The sequence below is a fragment of the Myotis daubentonii genome, chromosome 13 (assembly GCF_963259705.1).
Source record: "Myotis daubentonii chromosome 13, mMyoDau2.1, whole genome shotgun sequence".
NCBI lineage: Eukaryota > Metazoa > Chordata > Mammalia > Chiroptera > Vespertilionidae > Myotis > Myotis daubentonii.
In genome coordinates this window covers 59238476-59261417 of record NC_081852.1, presented here as the reverse complement: position 1 = coordinate 59261417, position 22942 = coordinate 59238476, and the positions used below count along the sequence as shown (strand labels likewise).

At 53.8% G+C, this 22942-nt stretch overlaps 1 protein-coding gene across 3 annotated transcripts in view; it reads left to right on the top strand.

Annotated features, from left to right (window-relative positions):
- INPP5A (inositol polyphosphate-5-phosphatase A) overlaps nt 1-22942 on the top strand; it is a 144074-nt gene that overhangs the window by 82649 nt on the left and 38483 nt on the right. For 2 of the 3 annotated variants that reach the window (XM_059661658.1, XM_059661659.1), the window contains exons 5-8: nt 3018-3081; nt 11454-11557; nt 19689-19741; nt 21647-21766. In XM_059661658.1, coding sequence (XP_059517641.1) covers nt 3018-3081; nt 11454-11557; nt 19689-19741; nt 21647-21766 — 341 coding nt within the window. The remainder of the gene's footprint in view (nt 1-3017; nt 3082-11453; nt 11558-19688; nt 19742-21646; nt 21767-22942) is intronic. The other variant, XM_059661660.1, reaches the window with a different exon arrangement.

Genomic DNA, 22942 nt, shown 5'->3' with positions numbered 1-22942 from the left:
TAGAGAAATAATTCCAGATTATGTTGAAAAATTTAAAAACCTACCAAATGAGAAAAAGATCAATAGAAAAATTGACAAAAGATGTAAACAAGAAATTCACAGGAGAAACTTAAAATGCCAACACTCTTAAAAAGAGATGCTCAACTAATATAATGAAAATGCAAGTTGAAACAACAACAATGTATAATTTCACACACATCCAGTTGGCAAAGGTCAAAGTGGCACCAGGTCTTAGCAAGTATGTAGCACATCAGCGCTGCTCCACACTGCTGGTGGAGGGTGGGTCGTCATGGCAACCTGGTGACACCTATGTTGAAAATGTATATCCACCGTGACCCAAGATGCAACTCCAACTGCATGTCATTACATGCACACACATGTGATACATACATGCACATGTGTGCCCAAGGACATGGTGCGTGTGAGGATGTTCACTGTAGCATCTGTTGTAATAGCAAATACATTGGAAGCAGTTTTCATGTCCAACAGAAGAACGGATAAATAAATTACAATATTTTGGCATGTTGGATTATTGTGTAGCATTTAAAAAACTAAAGTTACAGCCCTGGCTAGGTGGCTAAGTTGGTTAGAGCATATCTCCTGAGAGTCCCCACTTCTCTGAGAGCCATCACTGTGTGTGTATGCGTGTGTGTGTGTGTGTGTGTGTGTGTGTGTGTGTTGTGTGTGTTTGCACAAGTACTACCTGGGAATAAACTAGCTGTGAAATCGTGGGATGGAGGTTCATGGGATATACCCCATCTCCCAGTACTGAGTCCTCAGTGCTCTTAGGTCACGTGATCCTGAATGTCTTAGCATTTCTCCCGTCTCACAGAGGAGACAAGTGTAGGAAGGAGGTTCACAGCTGGTGTGCTGTCAGACCCACAGCCTGCGATGTAACTGGCTTCACAGGGGATCCCCAGGCCCAGGTCCCTCGGGAGGGACAGGAGGTGGCCTGTTCCTGTTAGGGGGAATGCTCCCTTCTGCAGTGCTCTGCAGGCTCCTGGGAGCTTAGACCTGGTGCTCTTGGGAATGCGCAGTGGCGACATTTTCATTTTTATATGTTTTTATTGATTTCAGAGAAAGGGGAAAGGAGAGGGAGAGAAACATCCATATAAAAGAGAAACATCAATTGGCTGCCTCCTGCACGCCCCCTACTGGGGATCGCGCCCACAACTCGAGCATGTGCCCTGACCGGACATTTAACCGTGACCTCCTGGTTCATGGGATGGAGATACCCAACCGACTGAGCCACACTGACCAGGGCAGTGGTGACATTTTCACAAGGATGTTGGCGACACAGGTGAAAGTGGCCTTTCCCACCAGGTGGGTGGGGACTCCACCTTTGGCTCATATGTGAGAAGCCCTTCTTCTATGTTTTCCGCTTTCGTGGTATCTGGAGAAGAAAAATGTGTTCCCGTGTGCCCTTTACTGCTAAGTCAACTTGATTTGAGTGTCAGGAATTCTGTCTCATGAACAAGTGAGCCGGATGGGGAGGCCGCAGGTTAATGGTATGTACTTTGGCTGCCAACCCAATTGCGGAAGTGATCGATCACTGGGCGTTGGATCTGTTTGCAAATAAAGAGTGATGGAGGCGTTTCTGACGAGGAGCTGTGTTCTGTCCTGCCCCATGCCTGTGTGCAGTGGCCTCGTCAGGGCGGTGGGGACCCCAACAGCCGGTGTGTTGCCACTGCCTGTCACTTTCTGTCCCAGGATGCGGAGCACTCTGCACCATGGTCGTCCCAGTCGGCTGTTCGCAGAGCCCGCTGCCGCTATCAGGGCTCCCCTCCAAAAGCAAACTGCGGTCGGGGTGCGACCGCTCATCACAGGAGCAGGCTGCCATAGAGGCTCAGCACTGGCTGAGTCACTTTGCCAACACTGGTTTTCACCAGGACCTGGTTCAGCTGCTGAGCCTCCTGAGGAGCGGGTTTCATCTGCTGTGGGCACTGATTCCTGCCCATGCCCAGGTGGGTGGGGACTCCAGGCCATAGCCATCTCAGAGACAGTCCCCTGCCACATTCCACGTTCATCTGGAGCTGGCACCTCCTGTGCGGCTGCCCAGTTCTGTTTCTGGTCCTTGCCCAGCCCCCCAGACCCCAGGGGCTCAGCGCTGTGGGCGATGCTGACTTCTCCACTGTCGGTGCCCTGAGGTGGTACCGCTGCGGGAGGGCGGACTGCAGTGAGCTTAACGGGGAATTCATAAGCACTCTTGACAGTCAGGTTTATAAATATGTTAAAAAGTATTTTAATTGTTTTTAGCAAAACAGGCAAGGAGTCAATATTCTCAGACGCGTCAAACACACTGTTGACAGGTCCTGTGGCCAGAGGACCCGGAGAGCAGGCCCGGGCGCATTTCTATGCAGACGTCGTCGCGGCTGTGATAAATGAGGGCCCTGAACCGTATTGATAGAGTAGGTTAAACATTGGAAAAGTTAGCTGAACTTTGACTTTAAATATTCATTATAGCTAATTATGGATTTTCCGACTCTATGAATTACAGTTTCCATCCCTGCATTGGCAATGTATTTTCCATTTATTTGTTGTAAACTTCATGATTTTATATCAGCTGTATCACATTTAATGAGGTATTGGTTTAAATGTTTGCAGTGACATTTATTTCCTTACGCTGTTTCTAAGTGCGTTCTGCCTGAAACAAATGAAGCCACCCTGTGGAAGGCGATGGTGACAGGCCGTGAGGCGGCACGGGCGCAGGCTGTTGCTGTTTCCCTGGCCCACAGGCCGCGTGTGCCCCGCGTCTGTCTTACGTGGTGGGGCAGAAGTGAGACACCCGGATGGCGCTTCTGTTGGAGGAAATCCCGCTGGCAGCTGGCTCCTGGGCTGGGACTCCTGGTGTTCGGGTATCGGAGGGTCACCCATGAACAGTGCAGATCTCCATGATGTGATTGAGTTACAAGGAGCTCACCTTTAATTCTAGTTCAGAGCGTTTTGTTCGTCACTCTGGACTGTGTTAGAAATATCCTCCTGCAGGTCTCTCACCTGATCTCTCTTTTGCTCTACAGGCTCTAGGAAGCTTTTATTTTCTTCACGAATCCTTAAAAAACATCTACCAGTTTGACTTCAAAGGTAAGACTATGATGTCAATTGTCCAGAATCCTTCTGGGGTTTCCTGTCTCAGCAGACTCGCCACCCCCTGCCCGGGCATCCTGTGAGGAACTGGCGTGGTCTCGGTTTGAGTCATTACTGGCAGTCACTAATGAGGGACCTCGTATGAAACCTGGCTTTCTGGCTGCACTAAAATCAAGACAGCTGGCCTGCGCCCTCCTAGCCCAGCCAGCTCACCCGCTCGCCCACCTCTGCTTCCAGGGCAGGGCTCAGCAGGCCACGTTGCCTCTCTTGCAGTAGAGCCCGAGGAGAAGGGAAAGGCTCTGTCTGCATCTATGTCCCTATCAAATGTGCAAAGTGGGAACAGAATGAGACAGTGGCTTATCCCAAAATGACGCGTGAGAGCCTGTTTGTGGCCAAGTGGGAAACGTGGTCCCATGTTGACTGGGCAGCACCGCCTGGCTGTGCTGGGAAGAGTCTCCCGGAGTTGCCTCTGATGTCACAGGCTTGTCGCTGTGTCTTGGGGCACTGGAGGTTGTTACCCCAGATCTGACAAATTTCAGTATTGCCCATTCAATTGGGCATGTTGGTCCTTTTATCTTCCACTCAGTGTTACATCTCCGGGTTCTGTGTAAATTCTGCAGAGCTCCATTTAGGCTATTGAGCCAGATCACATTAATTTGAAATGTCATTAAAGTTGTAATAACTGTGGAGAGCCACTAATTATGTCAGTGTCTCCGATTCATTATCTTTGCTCACTTGGGAGACAGATCACCCCTTAGGAAATGGAGAGCAGTCCTCTCCAAACGGCGCGAGCCGTGCTCTGCTCTGGCTGAGAGCAGGACTCGGCCAGCGGGGGTTCACTGGCCTGTAGGAGTCTCTACAGGCTTTTAAATGAGCATCTAACTTTCCCACAGTGACCTTGGCTCTGACTACAGTCTTCATGGGCACTGGCACCAGTGTTTCCTGTCATTGACAGGGGAGTGGTGAGGAGGTCCCAGTGGGGCCGGTGGCAGAGTGGGGTGATGCTGGTCACCAGCACCACAGGCTTGGACATGTACCGATCATTGAACTGGTACTTTCATTAAGTAACCATTTGCATACATATTTTACTACGGAATCTGATCAGTCGAAAAGTACCTGCGCGCCCACAGTGTATTTAAAACTGTATGTTGGATGTATGCATGATTCCAGCACAACCTTACCCCGGGCCTCCACGTTGTCCGTGACAAGTGCTGTGATAGTGACAGGCATTGAACATGCTCTGAGCTCTCCTGTGTATCAGGAGAATGTGTCAGTTCTGAAAACACTCACAGTGTCCTAGCACAGTGGGTGCTACTGCTTCCCCACAGCAGGGTGGGGTGTGGGTGCAGGCGCAGGGTGCAGGGTATGGGGTGCAGTACAGTGTGTGGGATACAGATGCAGGGCATGGTGTGGGGATGGGATGTGGGCTGGGTGTGGGTATGGGGCATGAGAAGCAGAGGAGGGGTGCGGATATGGGTGCAGATGTGGGACACGGGGTGCAGGGTGCAGGGCGAGGCTGGCATCTCAGGCAGGGGCACTGCCTGCCCCCTGTCCGCAGCCCTGCTCTTCGGGGCTCACTCTTCTTCCTTGAATTGGTTACAGCAAAAGCCATCCAGAATTTGTGAAAAGTTTGAATACATTTTTATAAAAAAAATAGCCCGAATTTTAACAAATAAGTACCTACTTAAAAACTTCAAGACTCCCAAAGGTACAGATGAAAAGGGATAAAAGTGACTTCCAGTTTCTGGTCCAACATGTGAAGATCTTGGAAGTCGTCAGCCCTGTCCTCGCAACAAGAAAAGCCAAACAAAACTGCAACTGGATGACTGTTCTTAGGTCCCTTGGAGAAGCGAGGTCACAGGGCAAACCGCTGCCGCAAAGCTGGAGACGGGCAGACCCAGAGCAGCAGGGCTACTGGGTGGAGACCGTCACTGCAGCCCCCTCTGGGTGACACTGCAGGGTGTTGACCAGGTGCTGGAGGTCGCGCATGGGCTGGCTTGAGAGGGAAATGCCTGAGGACCAGCTTCAGGATGCTGAGAAGCACATGTGAGGGGCACATACTGACTGAGAGACTGAGCCCTACTCAGGGGACTATAGAACATTTTCCCTCCACCCAAACCTCACACCACAGCATCCCAGCAAGGGCTTATGATGGGAAGTTCTGCAGAGGGCTCTCACAGGGGCCCATGACAGCAGAGGAAACAGGAACAAGGCCCGGGAGGTTGTTTTAGCTTCTGACTGCCCAGGAAACTGTCCCGCTCCTCACCAGGTCATCAGCCTCATATGAAAAGACTGTCTACCTCAGTTTCTCCTACCAATTATTTTTGTGCTGCTTTCAACAAAAACTATAAGGCATTCTAAAAGTTGAAAATACACCCTGAAGAGAAAAGCATGCACAGACTTGGATAGTGCCTAGATTTGGAATCATCAGACTGGGAATTAAAAATAACAGATAAACTTGCTGAGGAATCTAATGAAACAGTGGACATGCAAGAACAGATGGGTAACATAAGAGGAAAGATGGAAACTCTCAGGAAGAATAAAAAGGAAAAGCTGGAAATCAGAAATACCATGACAGGAGTGACGAGTACCTTTGCAGGCCTTAGCAGACTGGATGTTGCTGAGGAAAGAATCAGTGAACTAGAAAATGAAAACGCTCCAAATTGGGAAAAGCAAAGAGAAAAAAAGCCAGGACAGATGTCTAAGAACTATGGGGGCCCTGGTTGGGTGGCTCAATTGGTGGAAGCATCATCCTGTACACCAAAAGGTTGTGGGTTTTATTCCCGGTTAGGGCACATGCATACAGGAGACAACAGATTGGCATTTCTCTCTCACATCGTCTCTCTCTCTTATCCTCTATATCTAAAAATCAATTAGCACATTTTTGGGTGAGGATAAAAAAAAAAAAAGGAAAAAATAACTGTGGGACAACTACAAAAGGTGTAACGTAAGCATAATGGGAATACCAACAGGAAAAATTAGAAAGGGGCAGAAGAAATACTTGAAGTAATGCTGGCCAAGAATTTTCCAAAAGTAATAATGGACACGAAGCCACAGATCTTGAAAGCTCAGAGAGTGTCATGTAGGATAAATACCAGGAAGTCTACACCTAAGCAGATTGTATCCACACTTCAGATACCAAAGATGAAGAGGGAAGGGGTGGGCGGGAACACCTGATCTTAAAGGAACAAGGGGAAGAATTAACATCCACTTCTCTTTAGAAACGATGCACACAAGGAGTGTGGTGTGAAGTGCTTAAGTTCTTGGGGATGGGGGAATAACCTAGAATTCTGTATTCAGCAAAAGTCTCCCTAAAATATGAAGGAGAAAGAAAGACTTTCTCAGACAGACCAAAGTTGAGGGAGATTGTTTCCAGTAATCCTGCCTTGCAAGAAATGTTAAAGGAGCTCTTGGTCTAAAGAAAAGTGATACAGGTCAGAAGCTTGGGACTATGTTTTTTTTAAAAAAAAAAAAAGAGTGTAAGAGAAGGAATAAATGAAGATAAAATAAAATATCTTATTTTTTATGCTTTACTAATCTAAAAGATAACTTTTGTTCAAAGTATTATAGCAACAATATATTGGGTGACAAATAGCTATTAGATAAGTGAAGTGAGTGATAGAAATGTTATAAAGGTTGATAGGGAGAATTGGATAACTGGTTATAAAGAACCTGCACTATTTGTGAAGATATATAGTGTTATTTGAAAATGGACTTGGATTCATTGTAAATGATTATTGCAAACTCTTTGACAACCACTAAAATGTCTTTAATGAAGTATAACTGATAGAGTAAAAGAAGAGAAAAATTGGAATCATATAAAATGTTTAATTTAACCAGAGAAGGCAGAAAAAGAGTGGAAAACAAAAAGAAACAAAGAATAAATGCCATAAATAGAAAAGCTATAAATATGGAAGGTATGAGTTCAACTATATCAATAATTACTTTAAATGTTAATGGTCTAAATACACCAATTAAAAGACAGACTGTCAGAGTGGTTCAAAAAAAAAAGAACAAGATCCAACTATTGTCTACTGGAAACCCACTTAGATAGTTAGATAGATAGATAGATAGATAGATAGATAGATAGATAGATAGATAAAAGTAAAGGAAGGATAAAAAAAGATAAACTCAGCTAACACACTTAATGAAAAGAAAGCAGAGTAGCTATAAACTTCAGACAGAACAGACTTCAGAGCACAGAAAGTTATCAGGGATAAAGAGGGGCGTTACATCATGGTAAATGGATCAATTCTCTAAAAAGACATGACAATCCTGAATGTATATACACCTAACAACAGAGCATCAAATACATGAAGCAAAGACTGGTAGAACTGCAACAAGAACCATATGGGTCCACTCTCATAGCTGGAGACTGGAACACCCCTCACTCACAGATGGACAGCCCAGCAGGCAGGCTGTCAGTGAGGACAGAGTTGAACTCAGCAGCACCATCAATCACCTGGTCTAATGGACATTTATAGAATAATCTGTCCAACAACAGCACAATGCATTCTTCTCAAGTCAGCCGGAATACTCACCAAGACAGACCACATTCTAGTCTGTAAAATACACCTCAACAAATTTAAAAGAAGAGAACACAGCCCACAATGGTATTAAGCTAGAAATCAATAACAGAAAGATAACTGGAAAACCCCCAAATATGTAGGATATTAAACATCTCACTTCTAAATAACATAGTGGGTCAAAGAAGAAGTCTCAGAAATTTAAAAAATATTTTTAACTAAATGAGAGTGAAAACACAACTTACCAAAATTGTAGGATGTAGTGAAAGCAATGCATTGGTAGCAGCAAGTGCATATATTAAAAAAAAAAAAAAGAGAGAGATGTAGAATCAATAATCTAAGCTTCTGCCTTAGGAAACCAGAAGAAGAGCAAATTAAATCCAAAGTAGGCGTAAGAAAAGAAATGATAAACATTAGAGCATAAATCAATGAAATTGAAAACAGGAGCTCAATAAAGAAAATCAACAAAACCAGAAGTTGGTTCTTTGAAAAGATCAATAAAATTGGTAAACCTCTAGCCAGCTAACCAATGAAAACAAGACAAATTACTAATATTAGAATTGAGAGAGGAGCCATCACTACTGATCTATAGACATTAAAGGATAATAAAGGTATCTTATGCACTAGTATATGCCTATAAATTTGATAACTTAAATGGACCGGTTCTTTTAAATATACAATCTACCAAAACTCATACAAAGAGGACTGGATAATCTGAATAGGTCTTTATATATTAGAGAAATGGAATCAATAATTAATAACCTTTAAAAAGAAAGCATTAGGCTCAGATGACTTCACTGGTGAATTCAACCAAACATTTAGAGAAGAAATCATACCAATTCTCAACTATCTCCTCCAGATAATAGAAGCAAGGAAATACTTCCTAACTCATTCTATGAGGCCAGCATTACCCTAATACCAAAACCAGATAGAAACATGACAAAAAAGGAAAACTACAGACCAATATCTATCATGAATATAAAGTGTAGATATTCTAAACATAAATTAGCAACTAGAATCCAACAAGGTAGAAGAAAAATTATACACAATGACTAGTTGATATTTATTCCAGGCTGGTTCAACATTCAGAAATAAATGAATGTAATCTACCACACCAACAGGCTAACAAGTCACATGGTCATATTGATAGATGCAGAAAAGCAACCCCTCTCACCATAGCTCTTCAAAGTCATACTGGCACCTCGGCTAATGCAGTAAGACAAGAAAATGAAATAAAAGGCTTATTGATTGGAGGGCGAGCAAAAAAATTGCCTTCGTCTCAGATGACATGATTATCTCTGTAGAAAACCCCAAGGAATCAACAACAACAAAACTACTAATAAGCAAGGTTGTAGGACCAAGGTTAAATACAATACAATAGTCTTTTGAAGTCTGTTCAGTGCAGGGCTCCTCCAGAACTGAGTTCCAGGCAGACGCCCACTAGACAGACACCCCCAGGCGTCCATCCCCCTAAAGCATGGACTGGCGGTCCTGGTGGCTGCTGTGATGGCTTGAGCTTTGCCAGGAGTCATCCTGCACCTGAACAGACATAGAGAAAGAATGTTCTTCCTTATCCTCAGAGACAGGTGAGCTGTGCCCTGGCTGTTAGCCGAGGAGCCTCAGGAAAGAGCAGCGTGTGGCTGGGCTCCTCATGGGTGAGGAACGGCGTGCATGTGTTTGGTGCTGGCATGTGCACAGTGCCACCCAGGTCAGCGAGGTCCCAGACCCTGTGGCCGGCCCTCCCAGCCGTGACCATAGCAGCTGTGTCACTGTGCAGGTGACTGTCTGGGAGGAGCAGGAACGCCCCTTAGATCTGGACAGAGGGCAGAGCTGCTGCCAGGGCTGGAGCTTCGAGACCCCTCACTCCCCCAGACCGGCCGAGGCTCAGCCCTGCCTGGGGCCAGGCTCCCGTTTCCCGTCCTTGCTGCTGGTGCTCATTTCTCCAACAGGCCCTCTCCCTGCCCTGGCAGAGTTCCCCTTCCTCCTTCCCTGCCCTTCCGGCTCTTCCATCAACCCCATGCTCGGCCTCTCCCTGGGCCCACACTTGGAGGCTCTGTTTCCCCTGCCATGTCCCAAGAGGCCCAGACAACATCCTGTGTTTATGTCCCGTGCCCTTATCCGTGTGCATCTCTGTGTCCTGTGCCCGGGTCCACTCTCGTGTCTCATTTCCATGTCCCATGTCTGTGTCCGTGTCCATGCTCCTGGGAGGTCAAGGCCATGGAAAGGCCCTGGGGGGAGGCGGATCAGGGAGCCCACAGCACAGGCAGAATCTGTGAGAATTGCTACATCGCTGGTGGGACATCGGTCCTCCCCTGGGCATTAGTCCCCACCCCTGTGTCCGCTACCTGGGCAGGTCTCCCTTCGACCTCCTCAGAGTGATGACGGCTGCGTGGGGCTGATGTTTGATAAATGCTGTCCTTCTGCAGAGATGGATGGGTGGTTCCAGTAAGTGCTTCAGTGATTAAACGGCCTGCGCATTCTAGTGGCAAATGGGTGGTATGGACGGGTCCTTGTTTGCTCACACAGGCCTGTGCCCACCTGCCCCGGGCACTAGCCTCTGGCTAACTGGGTCCATCTCCCTCTGATGCCTTCCAAGGGGATTGTGATGCGCTGCGGGACCTGCGGGGACCAGCCTCAAAGCCAGCACCCTGAGGCCATGTCCATAGTTTGGGAACCAGATCAGAGGAGCAGGGCACAGCGGGCACAGCCCAGCGCTTGGGGAGCAGCTCCCTTCCACCTGCCCTGTTCCGAGTTCCCTAAGTCACTGAGCACCTCGTATAGGTTGCAGCCAGGCTCCTGCTTTAGCCCCTCGGAGTCCCCACCCCTAGTGCTTTGCTCTTGTTGGGGGTTCACTCTCCATGGAGCGCTGCCCCAAGTCCCTGCCTCCTGTCTCATCCCTGCTGCTCTGCCATGTTGGTGTGTCCCTGGGCAGGATGGTGCTAAAGAAACGACAGATGCGAGCAGCTCGTGGGGCTCGGAGCACGACCCTCCAGAACTCGGACAGCAGAACTGGTCATTGTTGGCCTCCAGGAATCTCCTAACAGCCCAGGGACATCCCCTGTGTTGGGCCTTCCCGGAGAGAGGAGCATGTATGCGGGCCAGCAGGTCTCTGCTGCGTTCGTGGCGGGTCTGCATGTGGTGGTCTTGGTGGGCCCACGTGCAGCCGCGCTCCCGACAGGGCATCCTGAGCGGGGGCTGGCAGCCCTCCACCAGCCCGGGCCTGAGACTTTGAAGGAACAGATTCATACGTTTCTTCCCCAGACCCCACCATGGCGTGGGGTTGCCATCTGTGAAAAGAAGCCGCCAGGCTCTGATGTGAGAGAACCAGGCCAAGCCCTGTCTGCAGGGGTCAGCCCAGGTGGGGGTGGCCCAGCAGGACACCTTGTCCAGTGAGGTGAAGGGCAGGCGGCTAGAAGCTTGGTCTGTGTGCCCTCCTCTCTCCATCTCACATAAAAACCCCTTGTCCTTGCACATGAGTGATGTTGGCTGGATGTGGAGGGAATCGATGTTATTAAATAAATTTGTATTAAGGTATGAGCGGACGGTAATTCCACAGCCCTCTTAAACATACTCACGGTGTTAACGGAGGATGCCAATTAGCCCCTGTAAATCTGCAGGCTGCGAGTGTTAGTGGATAATGAAGTGGAGTGTCAGACTCCAGGTGGCGGACCGGCGATTTACGAGTCACGGTGTCCCCGGGAGCAGCTAGCCTGCTGGGTCCCCCTCATCACTCCCTGCTCCCCACAGGTCTGCACGGGTGGGACATGGGACCCCACGGGGTGTGGCTGTTTGGATGGAATGTAGTGACGTGGTTATTCACAACATTCATCTGCCCTTTTCCAGCTAAGAAGTATAAAAAAGTCACTGGCAAAGAGATCTACTCGGACACGTTGGAGAGCACGCCCATGCTGGAGAAAGAGAAGTTCCCGCAGGACTACTTCCCCGAGGTGCGTCCGGAGCCCGTGCCACTTTCTCCCAAAGCACTTAATTTTCAGGGTGGTCATGTGAGAAGGGACATTTAGGACATGGGGTCTTCATATCATGGTGGGGATGACATCTCTGCTGCCACACTCCCATGTTCTCTTTCTGGGAGGATCTGAAGTGTGCTTGGGTTCATGGGTTGCCTTAGGTAAGAGCTGAGAGAATCTGCAGTGTTTGTCGTTAAAACAACTGGTAATTTTTTAATCCTTATTTCCTGGCAGAGGAACCGTCCCCAATGATGCAGGAAAATGATCATCAGTTCAGGTTGGCCTGGCATGTGAGCGGGTCAGTCTAGCCAGTGACGTACTCGACCTTCATAGCTATGGTGTGCCAGGCAGTGACACACGGGGCATGTTCCTGCCCACGAGTTCGGGGTGTGCCAGTGAGAGGCACGGCCGAGAGCCCGATCCCAGGCAGTGGCTGCTTCATACAGATCAGGGGTTAAGGAAAGTGTGGGATTACTTACCACCCACAGCTCAGACTCAGTCAGAAAATGCTGATATATTTCCTGTGGGTTTTACTGCATCTTGTGTAGTTGTGTTATTTTTATGCGGATTGCACTGCACACACAATTTCAGATCCTGTTTCTTTACTTGACATTATAAGCAGCCCTTTGGAGTCTCCTAATCCTGTGCACTCGCTCATGAGTTGATCCAGAGTTGGTCACCTGTCCTTTACCTCCTATTAACTGGGGCCGGATGTGGTGCTGATTGAAGCCTTTGGGGTGAGATGGAGGCCTGGGCGCCCGCCTCCCTGACAGAGGTATGCTCAGCCGCAAGAAGGATTGCTTTCAGTCCCTTCTGCGTGAGGACTGCCCGCTGCTCAGCAGACCCCCACCTGCACTCCCAGCTGATCTTTAGCAAGGCCACAACTTTATTAACTTGTTTTATGACCTGAGCCCGGAGTGAAGGAATGGTGGCTGCCTCCATAAAGGATGGCCCTCTTGTCACGCCAGGGCACGGCTTCCTCATCCATTGTCCTGAGCCAAGGACGGGTGTCAGAGGCCCGGCCTCCTGGCCTGGCTGCTCCGCCTGAGGCTGGAGGAAGGCATGCCCGGAAAGCTCTGGAAGCTTCAGTTCTGGACCTTCCATGAGCACAGCCAATGCTGTGACTCCTGGGATCCTCCCTGAATGTTGGCCGTGGTGAGTCCTGTCAAGAGGGTGGGGCCACGGTTCCCTTGGAGATGTCAAGGGGCAAGAAGTTGGTTTCAGAGTCCAATTTTGCTAAGCTCCAGGCCCTGTCCCAGTCCAGACCCAGCTTTGCTTACCTGGAATCTAGGTTGGGGCCCACACAGGCTGTGGCCCTCGCCTGAGGGTGACCAGGGGCCACAGCGGCACAGGTGGGGCCTCGGCCTCCTCCCAGCAGGAGAACGAGCTTGGCCAGGGCCCCTAGGGTAGTTGGGGCTCAGCCCCGAGCTGGACATGCTTGGCAGTGTCCAAGGTCCTGACCCAACACCCACAGGTGGGAAGCCCCTAGCCCCTCTCTGTCTTGGTTACAGGCACCACTGACCATGTGAGGCTGAGCTGGGACCTGGGTTGTCCTAGCTCTTCTGTTCTAATCCTGAGGTCCAGTCTCAGCCCAGAGGGGCACTCACCCCACCTAGGGTGGCTGAGGTTCCCCAGAGGAGACCTGGGAGGGGAGGTAGGGCTGACAGAGGTGCCCATGAGCTGGCCATGCCCAGGTCAGTGCTGGGGCTGGGCAACGGGGCTGGCCAGAGTGATCCTGTGATGGCAGTGGGCAGTGCTAGACAGGGGGCTGATGTGGTAACAATTGCAGCCAGTGTTGGGGAGGCCTTAAGCCCCTGCCTCCCCACCTCAAGTAGTTCAAATTCTTTAAATGCAACTTTAAAGTTTTGAACTGTTACAAATGCTGGAAGATGGAAAGGAGTGGCCGGCAGGTGCCAGCCTCCAGACTGAAGAGGAGTTGGGCTTGGCTCTGTCTGTCCCCCGGAGCTCAGCTCTTCTCTCTTCCCAGCCTCCAGGGCATGGGCGCCTGCTGGTACCTGGGTCAGCCCAAGTGCTTGATCCCACGAGGCAGGTGCTTCTCCAGGCCACTCCCCACATAGCAGCCTCTCAGTATCAGGGACGCTATTCCCACTCACACGCGGAACAGGATGCACCCTGATACCCAGCTTGTGATGGACCCCAGCATGCGGCCCCCGCCCCCCCAGGACTCACATGGTCCCCCCTGGGGTCTCTTGTCACTTGTTGGCAACTCTCACTGCATCTTCATCCTTAGAAATGGGGTCACCAGAGGCTGCCAGTGTCTGTCATCTGTGAGCGGTGATGCTCTCTGAAGAAGGGGCTTCTGTGACGGTCACCATGTGTTGGTGGACAGAGGAAGGGGAGGCTGAAGCAGTGCATGCCTTGGTAGGTGGCTCCCCTGAGGAGCCAGGTTCCTGGGGAGAAGTCTCCAGGCGCTCAGGACTTGCTCCCAGGCTCAGCACATCGGTCAGGGCTCCCATTTCCCCTCCCTCCATGGCCCAGGCTCGGGGAGTAGAGGCCAGAGCTCAGGCTGATGGTGTGGATGGGGGGCAAGGTCTGGGGACCTCAGCTGTGTCATCCCACTTCTTGCATATCCCTGAGAGAGGACACCCTGGTGGGGTGGGGCGTGGCCCTTGGCCTTGATGCCCAGGTTCAGGGTACTGTTCCCAAGGTGCCAGCATGGCCCCCTAGGGACAGACAGCAAGGGGCTGCCTCCCTCCCCTGGGACAAGTGGCCTGGGTCCAAGCCTGAAGCCTGTGCTTAGCAGACCTGGCCCCAGGTGACCACACTGCCGCACCTACAGGGTGGCCACACCGTCAGGGGGGGGCACCCCAATCTCTCCACTGGAGAGCAGCATGTTGCCGGGACAAGGGGACTGCCACACCCAAGCATTGGCTTTGCAGGGTGGCTGTGGTTGTTTCCTTGGATATGACGTTGCCACATGAGAAACTGGCTCAGAGTTCGTCTCAGATGGGAATCTCTGGAGATGAAATCACACCATTTCCAGAAGCGAGTTGCCTCCGGGACCATGTGAGTCCCTTAAAGTGGCTGAAGGGAAATCTTACTGAGAGCGCCGGCACCTCCAAGGTCCTGTGAGTGACGAGGCACTTTGAGGTGTGCAAGGCGTCCATCGGCTCTGCGTCTTCAGTGGAAGGCGGTCCGTCCTGGTCAGGTACCTGGGCGCCACGTCAGCGCGGCTGGTGTGGGGAGGCACGTGCTGTGGCAGCAGCTGTCGCCTGCTCCTCCCTGTTCTGTGCCTTCAGGCCAGTCTCTCCGCTTTATTTGAACACATTTTGGGGGAGGGAATTAGTTTAAGACGGATTTCCGTTTCTTTTATTACCATCACTTAAGGATAATCTAAATGTAATTACCATGATGGAGGCAATTCCAAATAATTACAGCCCCTGCATATCAAGCTCACAAAACTTTCCCTGCTGATTTATGGCGGCTTTGGCTCAGCATGACTCTCAGATGCTGCCTCTGGGAGCAGCACTCCAGATAATGTGAGACCATTTTTAAAAAGCGGATTTGTGTAGTCGATCAGGGCCGAGGCATTTTTTTCCTCTTGCCCGTAGTGAGAAATTGGTTGTTACCATAGATCACAGGCCTGCTCCTGGCTCTTATGAAAGATGAATTAATTTCACTAATGCTCCGAAGCGGGCCTTTCACAGGGAGGCTGTGTGGCGAGAGCCTTCCCGCAGCCTCCCTTTCTCACTGGTGATTTATGCCGTCTTTTAGTAGATGAAACCGCCTGTATTTGCCATCCATCTGCTGCCTAAAGGAATCCTATTAACAGGGGATCTGAGCAGAGACTTAATATTGTAAGGTGAACGACGTGGCAGCCCCCACTCCCCGCCCGGGCATGACGTGGCTTTCACTTCGTGATGATAACCTCGAAGTTTATCACCCCAGCCAGTGCTGTCCCCGTCCGCCCCAGCCGCTGCTGTCCCTGTCCACCCCAGCCAGTGCTGTCCCAGTCCACCCCAGCCAGTGCTGTCCCCGTCCGCCCCAGTCACTGCTGTCCCTGTCCGCCCCAGCCAGTGCTGTCCCCGTCCGCCCCAGCCGCTGCTGTCCCTGTCCGCCCCAGCCGCTGCTGTCCCTGTCCACCCCAGCCAGTGCTGTCCCAGTCCACCCCAGTCACTGCTGTCCCCGTCCGCCCCAGTCACTGCTGTCCCCGTCCGCCCCAGCCGCTGCTGTCCCCGTCCGCCCCAGCCAGTGCTGTCCCCATCCACCCCAGCCAGTGCTGTCCCCGTCCGCCCCAGCCAGTGCTGTCCCCGTCCGCCCCAGTCACTGCTGTCCCCGTCCGCCCCAGTCACTGCTGTCCCCGTCCGCCCCAGCCAGTGCTGTCCCCGTCCGCCCCAGCCAGTGCTGTCCCCGTCCGCCCCAGTCACTGCTGTCCCCGTCCGCCCCAGTCACTGCTGTCCCCGTCCGCCCCAGCCAGTGCTGTCCCCGTCCGCCCCAGCCAGTGCTGTCCCCGTCCACCCCAGCCAGTGCTGTCCCCGTCCGCCCCAGCCAGTGCTGTCCCCGTCCGCCCCAGCCAGTGCTGTCCCCGTCCGCCCCAGCCACTGCTGTCCCCGTCCGCCCCAGCCAGTGCTGTCCCCGTCCGCCCCAGCCAGTGCTGTCCCTGTCCGCTCCAGCCAGTGCTGTCCCCGTCCGCCCCAGCCAGTGCTGTCCCCGTCCGCCCCAGCCGCTGCTGTCCCCGTCCGCCCCAGCCAGTGCTGTCCCCGTCCGCCCCAGCCACTGCTGTCCCCGTCCGCCCCAGCCGCTGCTGTCCCCGTCCGCCCCAGCCAGTGCTGTCCCCGTCCGCCCCAGCCAGTGCTGTCCCCGTCCGCCCCAGCCACTGCTGTCCCCGTCCGCCCCAGCCAGTGCTGTCCCCGTCCGCCCCAGCCAGTGCTGTCCCTGTCCGCTCCAGCCAGTGCTGTCCCTGTCCGCCCCAGCCAGTGCTGTCCCCGTCCGCCCCAGCCGCTGCTGTCCCCGTCCGCCCCAGCCAGTGCTGTCCCCGTCCGCCCCAGCCACTGCTGTCCCCGTCCGCCCCAGCCGCTGCTGTCCCCGTCCGCCCCAGCCAGTGCTGTCCCCGTCCACCCCAGCCAGTGCTGTCCCCGTCCGCCCCAGCCACTGCTGTCCCCGTCCGCCCCAGCCACTGCTGTCCCCGTCCGCCCCAGCCGCTGCTGTCCCCGTCCGCCCCAGCCAGTGCTGTCCCCATCCACCCCAGCCAGTGCTGTCCCCGTCCGCCCCAGCCAGTGCTGTCCCCGTCCGCCCCAGTCACTGCTGTCCCCGTCCGCCCCAGTCACTGCTGTCCCCGTCCGCCCCAGCCAGTGCTGTCCCCGTCCGCCCCAGCCAGTGCTGTCCCCGTCCACCCCAGCCAGTGCTGTCCCCGTCCGCCCCAGCCAGTGCTGTCCCCGTCCGCCCCAGCCAGTGCTGTCCCCGTCCGCCCCAGCCACTGCTGTCCCCGTCCGCCCCAGCCAGTGCTGTCCCCGTCCGCTCCAGCCAGTGCTGTCCCTGTCCGCCCCAGCCAGTGCTGTCCCCGTCCGCCCCAGCCGCTGCTGTCCCCGTCCGCCCCAGCCAGTGCTGTCCCTGTCCGCCCCAGCCACTGCTGTCCCCGTCCACCATCACCTGGAGCCCTCGGTGGGATCTCAGAGGGTGGCCAGTGACCAGACAGATTAGCACACAGCCCGGCTTCAGACTGACTCCCATTCCGAGAAGTGATGGAGGCTGGAGGCCATGCCCTTGAGGTGTCCCCACATTCCAGAGTTAGGTCCAGAGTCAGAGGAGGGGCAGGGAGGGGAGGGGGCGAGAAGGAGGAGGGGCAGCCAGCTGGAGCCTCTGGGTGCAGGAGCCAGTGGTTAGGAACAGCCTCACAGGGTCATCTTTGAGTTACACATCCCCGCCAGGAAGGGCAGTTTTCTGCTGCCCAGGGCCTGCCCTCCCACTGAGACAGAAGGAGTGGCCTGGGGTAGAAGGTGAATTGCCGGCTCTCCAGGAGGGGCCAATCAGACAGTGGGTGCCTGTCAAGGCCCCTCTCCCTACCGAGCAAGGTGGCGGTTCTGTTCTGGAAAGATGCGCCTGTCTCTGCTCTGACACTAGGAGACGTGGGCCCCACCAGGTCAAGATGGCTCTGTCCCCACCCACATCCCAGCTGACTCCTGCCCTGGGTGGGGTGGGGTGGGGTGAGAGCACCAGCCACCGAATTCCCGATTCTGGCTTCTCACACTCACTCGCTCTGTGACCTTGAGCAGTTCTTAACCTCCAAGGCTCAGTTTCCTGGTCTGTAAAATGGGCACTGGCGGTGCCCTTCCTGTGGCTGATGTGAGGATTGAATATGCCTCTGAGCTTCAGGCGCTGGCCTGTCAGTCCCTGGGCACAGGCTGCTGCCCGGCAGGCAGGCATGCGGGGCTGGGTGGTGCTCACAGACGCTGCTTCAGCACCTGACACAGTCACTGAAAATAAGATTCTAAACCAGATCTGGTCGAATCGGTGACTCAGAGGGATTATTAATGAGTTCATCTAGAACAGTGGTTCTCAACCTGTGGGTCGCGACCCCTTTGACGGTCGAATGACCCTTTCACAGGGGTCGCCTAAGACCATCCTGCATATCGGATATTTACATTACGATTCATCACAGTAGCAGCATTACAGTTATGAAGTAGCAACGAAAATAATGTTATGGTTGGGTCACAGCATGAGGAACTGTATTTAAAGGGCCAGAAGGTTGAGAACCACTGATCTAGAACATAGCCAAGAGACACACGATTTAGGGTTGAAGAGAGGGCTCTGGGCAGAGGGCTGTCATGGAAGAATTGGGAGCCTGTGTTTAGATGTCGCATGGAAGTTTGGTTGGTAGGGGAAGTAAGGAAATCGGTGGGACAGTAGCTACAGGGGCTGTGGGGTGGCAGGAGAGCCAGGCACTGAGTTATTTGTTACATGAAGTCAATCACTGCAGAGTCTGGGTCCTGCGCTCACGCAGGGAGCACTTCATCACCACCGCCTTTGGTTCCCATGTACTTACCTTCGTCCCTGCTAGCCCAGGCACACAGACACGGACGGAGTCCTGGCCTCCCACCATTGCCTGACCCTGGGGCACACCTCCTCCCCCTGCTCTGTCCCTCAGTTGACCCAGGTGACTGTGCGCCAGGCCCTGCGCTCCTGCTGGGACTATTGGAGGGAACGGGACAGCCTTATCCACACGTTTTAACTTGGTGTTTGTGAGCTGAGGACTGAGCAAAGTCTCCCGTGTCTCCTGGGAGCTTGTAAGGGGTGCTGGCAGGAGCCCCACTCCCCCAACTGCTTAAGCTGTGAAGCGACCCTGTTGAGTGTTCTATTTAAATTAAAATTCATTAAGGTAAAATGGCAGCATTTTCAGTGCTCAGCGACCCTGGGTGACCACTGGCTCCCGCATGGGCAGTGACACGTATTTCGTCATCGCAGCTGCACCACCCACCCTCCCTTGCCCTGCCTAGGCACGAGTGGACCACGCAGGTTCCATACCATGGGTCTCTGACCTGAGATTGACAGCAGCTGTGCAAGGCAGTGTGGGACCCGCCCCCACATCCCCCATGCCCCCCCCCCCAGGTCAGGAACCAACAAGGGAGGAATGTGGGGCACCAGTGGCTTTTGTCCCCAGCTTCTCCAACAGGGTGACCTGGAGGGAGGGAGAATGAAGCAGAGGTGAGCGTGGTTCTTTGCTTAGCCAGCCTCCTCTGATGATCGGCTCTCCCAAGGCAGGTCCAGGCCCCAAGTTGGTGCCGCAAGGGAGCAGCTTTCAGAGGGGCCTTCGTGGGCCCAGCGTCCAGGATGTCTTTGTGGTACGCTGCTCAGGTGTGCATGGCCAGCAGCACACCCTCATTTGACCTGGGCCCACCTGGTTTCCTAGTAGCTCTCTCGGGGCTGGGGAGGGGTTTTAACAGATGGTGGTGGCCGTGCGTGTTTGTACCTGCTCTCCTGCGTGCTGAGCCGTGTGCGTGCACTTGGCCTGCACGGGAAGTGGCATCTCAGCCCTTGTGAGCTGAAAGGTTAGCGTGTTCTCTGACTGAGAAGCCTCTGATGCATGCGTGTGAGTCGCTGCCTCCCTCCTTCCTCTTTTCCCACTTACCTGTGTGACCTGTTTATTTTTCAGTGCAAATGGTCAAGAAAAGGCTTTGTTCGGACAAGATGGTGCGTCGCAGACTGGTATGTTCCGTGTGTTGACTGTTCGTCTCTGCTTCATGGAGTTCCCCCTTTTGTGTTTTGCACAAGTCGTGTGTGTTGAACGTCCCTCAAAGGCTGTGCCGCCCCGAGTCCCAGCCGCCTGACCTGAACCCCTGCTCTGTGGCGCTTTTTGCTGTCAGTGACTGTGTGACACGGAGTATTGTCTCCCGGTCCCTGAAAGCCGTGCTGCCTCCTCCCATGGCCGGGATGTGAGCAGCCCTGCTCCTCCTGGCAGCCCCACCCCACCCCACCTCCACCCCCCGCTCTGTGCCCCACTGCAGCCACCTTGAATACGGCCCCGCAGCATGTCCTGAGGGGTTTGGGGCATGGCAGCAATAGAACCCCTCACCCAGCGACCCAGGCTGGGCCTTCCTGCAGGTGGCAGCTCTCAGTGGCTCAGCAGGAAACCTCAGACCCCTGGCTGTGAAGGCCAGCACTGCTCACCCTAACGTGTGTTCTCCTGGGGGTGCCGGGGTCAGAGGGCCATGGTCTGAATTGAGTGAGAGGTCTTAGCGGGGTGTCACCTTAAATGCTACTGATGGGCTTGTGCAGGCCAAGGGTGTGCACCCCACTGGTGTGGACAGAATGTGGGGCAAGGCACAGCTGGGGTTGGCTCTGGAGCTGGAGCCCATGTCCCCCACCTGACTCTGGAGTGCCCATCAGGCGGCCATAGTCTGCCAGTGACCACAAGTTGGATGGAGCAGCAGGTCCTCAGCCGCCCTGCTATTTGCACATGGCCCCTCCCTGTGGCTGCTTAGGTCTGGTGTTCTCTGGAGCAGGGGGCCCAGAGAGGTGGGGAGCCCCAAACAGAGCTGCAGTCTTTGTGACCTAATCCAGGGAGTGGCAGTCACCATTTCCTCCCTTTGCTGAGGGTCACACAGGCTGCAGTATGAGGGAGGGCTGATGAGGGCACCAGGAGCCGGGGTGGGGGTCATCTGCCCCTGCAGGAGAGGCCGAGTTCTCTACCCTCCGTCTCCATGGTCAGTCCTGTCTCACTGGGTTTGGGGCCTGGTGGTCTTGGCCCTGCAGGTGACTGTGGGGTGGGGGCTGACTGCCTCACCACAGCCTTGCAGAAGCTGAGGCTTCAGGGCAACCCTCAGCCTTTCCTGGGCTCTGATCTTGGGGGCTTCTTAACGGAAGTGAAATGAATCATATAGTGACCCCCAGTCGTGGGGCCCTGACAGTGAGCTCTGTGGGTACCTGGGGCCAAATCACCTGCTGGCGGAGGGAGCTGAGGCCTCCTCCCGCCACTCCTTTCAGTTTGAAGGGCCCCCTCCTTCCTGCCCTCCCTTTCTCCCTTCCATTTCTCCTCCTCCTTCATCCCCTCTTCCCTCCCTCCCCTTTGCACTCCTTCCTCCTTCTCCTTCATCCCCATTCTCCCTCCTCGTCCCTCCCTCCTTCATCCCTCTCACCCCTCCCACCTTCCACTCCTTCCTCTTCTCCTTCATCCCCTTCATCCCCTTCCTCCCTCCCTCCCCTCCCTCCTCCACTGCTCCTTCCTTCATCCCCCTCCCCACCTTCCACTCCTTCCTCCTTCTCTTTCAGCCCCCACCTCCTCCCTCCTCTCCTGCCTCCTCCCACTCCTGCTCTTCCTGACTCATTGGCAGCTTGAGAAGAGTTTCTGTGATCTTGCATTTGCAAAGATGTTCAAGAGGACACTTCAGGTCTCCTGTGTCCTCTGAGCAGGTGTGTCCTGCTCTGGGTCAGCCAGAGAGGCCGAGGAGGACAGGAGTATGGCACAAGTGGCTCTGCCCACTGGCGACCCTGGGGCCCGGCCAGGCCTTGCTCCACATCCCTCAGGACCTCGGGCAGGAACAGGGTTGGAGAGGCAGTGCCCGACCCGAGGCTTCAGCCTTTGTCTCTGAGTCTCCTTCTCTGTCTCTGCAGCGCCTTTGACTTGGTGAACATCCACCTTTTCCATGACGCTTCCAACCTGGTTGCTTGGGAGACCAGCCCCTCTGTGTACGCGGGCATCCGGCACAAGGCCCTGGGCTATGTGCTCGACAGGTAGGTGCTGTGTGCGTGGCCCCACCCCACCGCCCAGGACTGTATGGCTTGTTCTTTTAAGCCACTTATTTTGTTTTTCCATTTGCCAAAAATATGAAACTTGGCAATGTTGACCCGTTGATAAAGCACAAATCCCAACCCCTGTTCCAAGGCTCCAGCAGTCCCTCCCAGGCAGACTTAGGGTGGGTGGCCTCATGCTTTCTCTTCAGTTTTGTGGGAGAGCTAAGAAAATGAACCCAGGGCTAGGCAGAAGTAGATGCCAGCTGGGACACCTTGGAGTCTGACAATTACATCATAGCCCTGGGTTCTCCCAGCTGGAGGCGGTGCCTCTCAGTGGCTCCGCCCACCTGCAGCTCCTGGAGCTTGTGGGCTGGGTCCCTTGAGCACCGGGCTATACACAGTCTGCTCAGCAAGGCTGAGCCACTGAGCACCTCCCTCCCCATTCTGCTCACAGAGCCTGGGGCCTGCGCATCTGGGGAGGCTAGGGGAGCAGCCCAGGGGTCTTCAGAGCAGGGAAGCTGCTCCTGCCTCTTGCCCAAGCTCCCAGTAGCCTCTTCTCACTCCCTCTCGCAGGTGATTTTTCAGGACCCTTTGGTCCTGGACTCCGAGGGGCCCTCCTTCTGTCTCTGGCTGTCTCGTGCACCCTTTCACAGGATCCAGGTTGGTAGGCTGTCATTGGGAAAGAAGGTGTCCCCTCAAACTCAATTGATAGGTTAGGTTTGGTTTGCGGACCAGGGTCCCTCTTGATTCAAAGACAGACCTCTTGCTGTATGGAGCTTAGCCTCGAAGCCTCGTCCCAGGGCTGCTCTCCTGCTGCTCATCCTGCTCAGGCCTCAGCAAGTCTCTCCCCACCAGCATCCCGTGACCTAGGTGGCAGTCAGACATCCCAGGCTTGGGACAGCCACTACCACAGCTCAGTCCTCTCCTCCTTCTGCCTGGTGATCTCAGATTTCTCCAGGACCCCACCATGTCTCCACACTGCTCACATCAGAGCAGTGAGGACTATGGCTCTCCTGCTCCTTGGCCCCATGTCACCAGCTAACCTCTTTCTGGCACTGCGTCCAGACCCTGACCTTTTGACCTCTCCTGTGTGCACCAGGCTCACCTCTGGACTTCCCCCCGGCATGGGCAGGGGTCCCTCCCTGCAGGTTCCTTCCTTCTGGGTTCCTCTCAGCA